This window comes from Oryza glaberrima, chromosome 10 (genome assembly GCF_000147395.1).
Source record: "Oryza glaberrima chromosome 10, OglaRS2, whole genome shotgun sequence".
Taxonomy (NCBI): domain Eukaryota; kingdom Viridiplantae; phylum Streptophyta; class Magnoliopsida; order Poales; family Poaceae; genus Oryza; species Oryza glaberrima.
Window position 1 is genome coordinate 21,588,779 of NC_068335.1, and position 8,543 is coordinate 21,597,321.

General features: G+C 47.7%; 2 protein-coding genes across 2 annotated transcripts; one reads left to right on the top strand and one right to left on the bottom strand.

Moving 5' to 3' along the window:
* The first annotated feature begins 26 nt into the window (after window positions 1–26).
* LOC127752898 (metacaspase-1) lies at window positions 27–3,123 on the top strand. Its single transcript, XM_052278338.1, has 5 exons — window positions 27–501; window positions 1,110–1,440; window positions 2,085–2,205; window positions 2,422–2,637; window positions 2,803–3,123. Exons 1-5 carry the CDS (start codon window positions 138–140, stop codon window positions 2,860–2,862), a joined length of 1,092 nt encoding a protein of 363 aa, XP_052134298.1. The 5' UTR covers window positions 27–137; the 3' UTR covers window positions 2,863–3,123.
* A 270-nt stretch (window positions 3,124–3,393) lies between these two features.
* On the bottom strand, window positions 3,394–6,874 carry LOC127752893 (beta-amylase 3, chloroplastic). Its single transcript, XM_052278334.1, has 4 exons — window positions 6,173–6,874; window positions 5,012–5,222; window positions 4,696–4,806; window positions 3,394–4,529 (listed from the first exon to the last, which is right to left on the bottom strand). The coding sequence occupies exons 1-4, from the start codon at window positions 6,691–6,693 to the stop codon at window positions 3,735–3,737; spliced, it is 1,638 nt and encodes a 545-aa protein (XP_052134294.1). The 5' UTR covers window positions 6,694–6,874; the 3' UTR covers window positions 3,394–3,734.
* Window positions 6,875–8,543: the final 1,669 nt, after the last annotated feature.

Below are 8,543 nucleotides of genomic sequence, written 5' to 3' on the forward strand. Positions count from 1 at the left end.
CGCAAATACACGACGCGTCTCAACGACTCCACCACGAGCCGAGCCGAGCCGACGAAGAAATCGTTGCCAACCAAATCCACCCGCCGATTCGCCTCCCCCCTCCTCGCCGGCGGCGGCGACCCCGCGGCGGCGGAGAGATGATGATGCTGATCGACTGCTCGGGCTGCCGGACGCCGCTGCAGCTGCCGCACGGGGCGCCCTGCATCCGCTGCGCCATCTGCGGGGCCGTCACCCACGTCGCCGCTGCCGCGCCGCCACCGGCCCACGGCGACCCCGCCCGCGGCGCCGCGGGGCCGGGGGCGGTGGCGCCCCAGCACCAGGCGCCGGGGTGGGGGCCGCCTCCCCCGCCCGCGCACGGGCGGAAGCGCGCCGTGATCTGCGGGATCTCCTACAAGTTCTCGCGCCACGAGCTCAAGGGTTGCATCAACGACGCCAAGTGCATGCGCCACCTCCTCACGACGCGCTTCCACTTCCCCGACGACTCCATCATCATGCTCACCGGTAACTACCCGATATTACCTCCCTATTGGTTGAATTCTGGTTCGGGTATCCTCAATTTCGGGGTTTGATTGATCCCCCACCCCACCAATAGTGGCCTGCGTGTGAAGAGATTGTTCTGGAGCGAATTTCAGGGCTAGGGTATGATCGAATCAGGGAGCTGTGGGTGGCTTTGCATTTTGATGAATTTTCTGCTCGCTTTTTATTTTACTGTTGCGATGAATAGGCAGGGGCAAATGATGAGGAATTGAGAACTGTATTTTTTTCGTTGGCGATATCAAAATGTAATTTAAATTTATTCCTGCCTCAATAAACTACGTATGGTTTCAATTTGAAGATAAAGCTGGTTTGGTTTGATCCATCACACTCTTTAGGGCTGATATAAGCTAATGTTGTTGTGAGTCATGGGCTCATGTTTTCGCAAATTATGGTTTTACTAACTAAATGGAATCTAGTAGGATGCAAATGCTAGACTGAAAACATTTAAGACAGGAAAAGGGCAAAGTATTTTTTTGTCTTATATTATCTTTCTGGTATATGAAATTTGTTTTCTGATGATCTGTTGAAACTGATCATAACCCAATACTATTGGTTTATTTCTTGTCTTGCAGAAGAACAAACTGACCCTTACAAGATTCCAACAAAGCACAACATAAGGATGGCCATGTATTGGCTTGTACAAGGTTGCCAGCCTGGAGACTCATTGGTATTCCATTATTCTGGTCACGGAGCACAACAAAGAAACTACAGCGGAGATGAAGTTGATGGAATGGATGAAACCCTCTGCCCATTGGATTTTGAGACACAGGGAATGATTGTGGATGATGAAATAAATACTGCTCTTGTCAGACCACTTACTCCTGGAGTTAAACTTCATGCACTGATAGATGCTTGTCACAGTGGGACTGCACTTGATTTGCCTTTCCTCTGCAGAATGAACAGGTTCGCTTATCTCGTGCAAGCTCTTTTTTTTTTGGCACTTGAATGATAAGTACATGGACTTAACCTAATGGCAATCTTATTATCCTATCTTCACTACAAACTATGTTTGCAAGAAAGATGCTATTTACTTCTGAACCAATTTGATTTGAATGCCATGTTTGTCTGATTATGTTTCAGCTGATGATGATATGATTTTGGAGCTTGCTCAAATATTCTATTGAAATGCAGTTTGAGGACAGCATTCAATTATTTTTTTTGTCTCATGATGATTATATTCTGTCATCCTGCTCAAATATTTTTACTGGAATGTAATTTGAGGGTAGAGCCAGTGAACTATGTTTCTTAGTCAATTATGTCAATGCAAGTAGTTACCCTCTTGGGACTGTCATTTGTTGGAAACAGTTTTGGTGTGGTACTGTTCACCATCCGTTTATTTTCACAACTTACTGCTAATTTGCCCATAGTATGTCCATCAAAATGTTGTCTATCCTAGGACAGGAATGTGCTGTTTAGAGACTATGCTGTTTTATTCAGTTGGTTTTGTTTTGGATTCCTTGGTTGTAGTGTTTACTTTACAAACATAGATCTGTAGATCTTATGATGGAAATATGTTCAGCTAATATCCCTGGTCTTCTTTGGTACAGGAGTGGGCAATATGTATGGGAAGATCACCGACCTCGATCTGGTGTCTGGAAGGGCACTAGTGGCGGCGAGTGTATTTCATTTAGTGGTTGTGACGATGATCAGACATCTGCAGATACTTCAGTAAGTTTTTGAATTCATTCCTTCTCTGTTAGCATCCTAGGCTGTCATTCCTTATTCTCTTCGAAGTTAATATATGCTTAAAAGATAGCTTTGGCAAGGACTCTGATTGCAGATCATGCCTGTTCTGTTACTGTTCTATTGGTCAGTTGTGTTCTATTCTGCTTAACCCAATTTATAGGTATTAACATTTGATTCATTTGCACTTGTTCCAATCAGGCTTTGTCAAAGATCACTTCAACTGGCGCTATGACATTTTGCTTTATCCAAGCAATTGAGCGTGGGCAGGGCACCACCTATGGGAGTATCCTGACCTCCATGCGTTCGACAATACGCAGTACAGGTGATTCAATGGGCAGCGGAGGTGGTGCTGTAACATCGCTAATCACAATGCTTCTTACAGGAGGCAGCGTTAATAGTGGCGGCTTGAAGCAGGTAAATTCTGGAGTTTGACATATTCCTCTCTATCTAGTGATTATTTAAATCCTATTTCCGTGGGTACAATACAAAAACACACAGAACATGTTCTTTTGGTTGTATACAATTTCCATTCCCTTTTCAGATTGTCAACAATACTAACTGCTTTTCTCTAATATGCAGGATCCACAGCTAACTGCAAACGAGCCATTCGATGTGTATGCGAAGCCCTTTTCTCTATGACACGATCCTGGTATTCTCCACCGCGTCTATGATTATATCACTAGTCCCGTATAAATTATCATGATGTAAATTTCACTGTTGAAAGGGCTCCATTTCATAAATAGAGCTAACATGTTGCATGTATTGTTGCTCATTACATTGTTCACGCCCTTTGGAATGTGATTTGTACCTTGGTCACATTGTTCCTTGATCAAGACCATATTATGCTCAGTGCAATATGCACGGGTTAATGAGATTGTAGCATATGTGTTTCTTTCTTTCTTTCTTTTCGTTCTCCTTTTCTTCTCTCTTGTCCTTAGATTTGAAAAGTCCGGATGCAGGTTTTGGCTGTTGCGTCCTGCTTATATATGTCGTAGTTTGACTCTGTAAAGTACGCGTGAAAGGTTGATTTTTCAGGGAAAAGAAGAAAAAAATCCGCAGGTTTGATTTGGTCGCCGTCTGCCGGCCCAATGTATCCAACATAAACCTGCATAAAGTTCAAACACAAAAGTTCAAAAACGTCGGCCCGATCCTTACCTTATTATCTGCTACTTTGAACAAATAGAACCCAAATTGTTTGCTGCTGCAATAGCTAGCTTTAGAGTATTTCCTTGCAAAGTTGCAAAATTATTCTTTCAGCTAACAAAGCTTATTACATGGTGGGCAGTTTACACATAAAAAGCTGCCAAATTGGAGTACAGTTCTTTGAAATATGACCAAAAAAACTTATATGGCCTAAATATGAACTAGACATGATGCCTGCTCAGTTGCTGACTATAAAACTCTGCAACCTGCAGACTCCCCGCATAATCATATATACACTTCCCTTTCCCGGTGCACGTAGCACCGTACCTATACACAATAATGGCGGCGCCACGAAGCTCGCCTCCATACTACACGACGGCGGCGGCGGCGGCGGCCGCCTCGGCCTCCGGCGCCGCCCTCTTCTCGAGGAACCCGACGTAGAGGTCCGACTGCTCGGTGTCGCAGCTGGGCAGCGCCGCCCGCTCGCCGCCGTCGGTCATGGCCCTGACGAACGACACGAACTGGCGCCAGTTGTCGCCGTCGAACAGCTTCTTGTTCATGCGCAGGTACGTGAACGCGCCCAGCCCGGCGCTCGCCGCGGTGGCCACCACCTGCGCGAACGCCGCCTCGTCGTACCGCTCCAGCGCGTTCTCGCCGGCGAGCCCCACGCGCGCCGCGCGCGCCGCGGACCGCACCTGCCGCACCAGCTGCTCCGGCGAGCACCCGGCGTGCTCCGGCTGCTGCTCGTCCCGCATCTCCATGCACGTGAAGTTGAGCACCGCGCCGCGCCGCGCCAGCATCGCCGCGACGGGCGCGTACCCGTCGCGGCGCCGCGTGTTGTAGTACCCCGCCGTGAGCTCCGCGGCGTGCGACCGCGTCCGGTAGTGCCAGTGGATGCCGGCGACCTTGGCCGAGAGCGCGGCGCCGGTGCCGCGGAAGACGGCCTCGGCGGCGGCCAGGACGCGGTCGCCGTGCTCCAGCAGCATCCCGGAGTACCACCCGAGGAAGAAGTCGCCGTACTCGGTGCACCACGTGCCGTCTCGCCGGAAGAACCCCGTCTCCTCCGGGAACTGCTTGTACTCGCCGGCGTCGTGCGGCCCGCCCCTCCCCCACTCCTCGTGCCCCGCCGCCGCCGCCGCCTGCTGCAGCGACGCCCTCATGTACTGCACACCAATCAACCAAACCATTCACCGTTAATCCCACTCACAAATCACATTTCACCCATAATTTGATAATACTTTTGCGCGTTCGCGAAAAAATAATTTGGTAATTCCAATCACAAATCACATTTCACCGATAATTTGATAGGTTAACGTAAAGAAAGAGTACCTTGTCATAGCATTGGAACTCGCCGATGCCAGGGAAACGCCATGTTCCATTGGCCTCAGGATACGAAGGATACCTCAGCTCACCACAAGGCCCCAATCCTACTTGGATCTCCTGCAATTTTTCACAACGAAATCAAGATCAAACAAATTGCTTGGATCGATTAAGCAAGGATGTGGATGGAGATCGATGCAGGGTTAATGGTTAATCATATTACCAATTCGAAATCGCTAAAAAAAACTGTCGCAAGTTTTTTTTTTGTCAAAACAATTTCAAATGCAACTATAGTATAATTGTAGTGTAACTACAATGTAATTACCACGATGGTGTTGCCGAGGTAGCCGCGGAATGTGTCGCGGAAGCTGCGCATGTAGTCGGAGTAGACCTGGATGGGCGTCCTGCCCTTGAGCACCGGCAGCGTGTCGCAGCCGAGCGAGATGTACTCCGGATTCCGACGACCCGACCTGTCCGTGTACACGATGTCCGGGTTCGACTTCATCTCCTCCAACACCCATCCCGGCAACGGGATACTGCATCAACATCAGCAAAATCACATATGAGCATAAACCATAAAACACTAATCATAATTAATCCAATGAAACTGTCACAGAAATCATATGAACTGTTAGAACTCGATTTTGATCTCTTTGTTGAGTTGATTTTGGAATTAATTAGTGGTGGCAAAAGCAGGTGTTTGTTGGTTAGCAGTAGCCCGGTTGCAGTTGGGAGGAATCTTTTGATCCTTTTCCTTCTTCCAACTCCTGTGACAGCTTCGTATCTGTTGTGTTCTTTAGCTATCGCTTTTACGCTTTTTCCCCCTTCCCACTTGGATAATTTTGATTGCTTATTGCTTCAGAAAAATACACGTATATTCTTTGCGTGCAAGAGACCAACAAAGAATGAACAACCCCTAAAAAAAACATTTAGTTTCTAATCAAATAAAATCTGAACCATTTCCTCAAGATAAGCAGATCATTTGGCTATATATAGAACATAGAATAGAACCAAACTAAAAAGTTTTTCCTAATCAAATAAGCTTTCCCTTAAGCTAAGCAAATACAATACAATCTGAAACATTTTTTTAAGCTAACCAGATGGATCATGGATTGGCTAGAACAGAGAACAACAGTTGCAGTTGCAGAGCACTCCAGGTTAAATACGTGATCCAAATTTTAACCCCACAATATATTCTGATTAGTTTCCTAGTAGGACTCAGTGTCTTTCTTTTATCTTCTATATATACTTTTGTAAGTTGTACGAGAAGGTGTGAAGTTTTCATTGTTCTTCCTCTACGTTTATAATCAACGACTCTACGGTAAACATTGCCGGTCGGCACCCATGGTTTTTTTCCCGAAAGAGTTTTTCACGTAAAATTCGTGTCTCCGTTGTACATCTATGTTTATAACACTCCGAGTCCAAGAAATTAAGAACAAAAAAAATGGAGGAAATTAGTTTAGGAGGTGAGGTTGGGTAGGCTTACTTGCAGGAGTCGCCGACGTTGCCGCCGCACTGGTGGAAGGACATGACCATCTGGAGGCGGAGGCCGGCGCGCTCCACCATGCGGACGAGCTCGCCGTAGCCCTCCCAGTCGTACCGCCGGGGCCCCTCCCGCTCCACCACCCCCCACCACACGTCCACCATCACCCCCTCCACCCCGCCGCTCCGCAGCGCCGCCAGGCTCGCCGCCAGCGCCCGCGCCCGCGCCACCTTCCCCCCCGCCCCCACCGTCTCCAGCGGCAGCATCACGTACACCGCCGTCCCCTTCCCCAGCCGCTGCCCCTGCCCGCCCCCGCCCCCGTGGTGCAGCAGCGTCGCCGCCTCCGGTGACGCCATCTCCTCCATCGTCGCGTGCTCCACCGGCGCCGCCCTGGCGAGCCGCAGCCTGCCGCCGCTCCCCGGCGCCGGCATGGGGACGACGCAGCACGGCGGCGCGTCCTCGCGCTTGGAGGACGGGTCGAGCGGCGACAGGAACGACGTGGATGAACGCAGCGTCAACGCCATGGACTTGATCTCGAGCTCGAGCTTCTCCGGAGAGGAAGATAATTAAGTAGATAAGAGGTGCTTAACAACTAACCAAGATTGATTCGATCGGAGATGAGGAATTGAATTGAATTGAATTCAAGAAGAGAAGCTTTGATTTCTTTCTTGCTTGGATTTGAAGAGAATGAAATGAATTTGGGAGGGAAGAGTCGCTGCGGGTATATATAGAGGAAATCTCAACTATGCGTGTGATGGCGACGTGCTTATCGTCACTTAACCAAGTGATCAGTGCTGATTAGGATTGTAAAGCTAAACTAATAATCTTTCCTCCTCTGGCACTCTCACAAGTAAAGCAAGTAGTAGCATTGCATCGGTATGCATGTGATTTTTGTATATATTTTTTTCTCTCTAGTGTGCATGCTTCCTGGTTGGAGATTATGGGGGAGGATTAGATCAGCAGCAATGGCCTTATCCATTATTTTTGGAACTAAAAAGTAATAAAGATTTCAATTAATTTTTCGTCGTTTTGAGCAGGCACAAGCAGCTGATCGTTGAGTGTTGTATACGCTTCCATTGCTCTGTTGTACTGAGTACTGTCAAGTGACACCTGTTCAATTACAAGCTACTTCTAGATAGGTGGATAATTATAGAATCAAACTAAGGCGATAATCTCTACTAATCCACGTAGTTAGCCAGATGGATCGAGCTGGGTGAGACGGCGACAACGTAGCGGTCAAATCAAAGGGGTGCAGTGGAAGAAGATTCAGTACACGTACGCGTACGCTTTTACACTTGGCTGCGAAGAGAGAGAAGGGAGAACGGATAAGTCTTACGGGTGAAACGGGGCGTGTAAACGGAACGGATATGTGGACCAACGTGAGGTGCTTACGTGGCAAGCATTGCCATGGAGGACAGTGCGCTTGTGAGGCTGCTGGTGGGCCATGGCTGATGTTGGTGACATGACATGTGTGTGCTAGTAGCGTTTTCTAGATCGAGACTCCACAAGAAATTTGTGTGGTCTCCGTTTGTTGCTGGGTTTGGTCCGTCGGAATTTGGAGTTGGACAAAAATGCAGTAAAAATGCGATGAATTTAATTTACTGTGGTGGTATCATCTTCCGGGGTAGTTGGTGTTTGGTGCGTGGTCGGTGTGGAGGGTTTGCGACTTGTCGGCTAAAATCCAAACTTGGGTGACTCACTGCGGTGTCTGCATTTCTCGTCGAGATGGGCGAATCAGCCGTCGTACACGGATCGATCGGCATCCACCCATGAGAATCACGCACGCTCCTGTCGGTTAACCACACATCGATCTGTCGCACTTGGTAGTGTAACGTGCTGCTTCCTCCGTTTTATAATATAAGACTTTCTAGCATTATCTATATTCATATAGATGATGTTAGCATTTTAACATTATGAAACGGAGGGAGTACTGTAGTAGTAGTATAGTACTCCGTCACTTGCGAATCTAGTGCTTAACGCACGGTCAACTTTCAATACGTACGATTCTCCTTTGCCTGCATGACAATCAAACGGGATAAATTACTGACATATCCTATGTGGAGCAGCGTCACCTCACGCGTGTTAACATACGGAGTGGTATGGTAGTAAACATGCAACGCATGGTTTAATTAGCTAAATCGACTGTACATAGCCCTTGTTTAGTTTCAAACTTTTTTTTTCAAACTTTCAACTTTTTCATCACATAAAAATTTTTCTACACACACAAATTTTTAACTTTTCCATCACATCGTTTTAATTTCAATCAAACTTCTAATTTTAGCGTGGATTAAACACACCCATAGATAGACAAATAGAGGAGAATGGTGTAGCAAGGTGAGGTGGTGGTGACGCGGCCGCGTGTAGGCACCAAGTG

Excerpts from the sequence above, each read along its gene's own strand:
- LOC127752898 (XM_052278338.1), top strand. The coding sequence starts at position 138 with ATGATGATGCTGATCGACTGCTCGGGCTGCCGGACGCCGCTGCAGCTG. Across the intron at positions 1,441-2,084 it reads TTCCTCTGCAGAATGAACAG|GAGTGGGCAATATGTATGGG; the intron begins GTTCGCTTATCT and ends TCTTTGGTACAG. Across the intron at positions 2,206-2,421 it reads AGACATCTGCAGATACTTCA|GCTTTGTCAAAGATCACTTC; the intron begins GTAAGTTTTTGA and ends TGTTCCAATCAG.
- LOC127752893 (XM_052278334.1), bottom strand. The coding sequence starts at position 6,693 with ATGGCGTTGACGCTGCGTTCATCCACGTCGTTCCTGTCGCCGCTCGAC. Across the intron at positions 5,223-6,172 it reads AACGTCGGCGACTCCTGCAA|TATCCCGTTGCCGGGATGGG; the intron begins GTAAGCCTACCC and ends ATGTTGATGCAG. Across the intron at positions 4,530-4,695 it reads AGTTCCAATGCTATGACAAG|TACATGAGGGCGTCGCTGCA; the intron begins GTACTCTTTCTT and ends ATTGGTGTGCAG.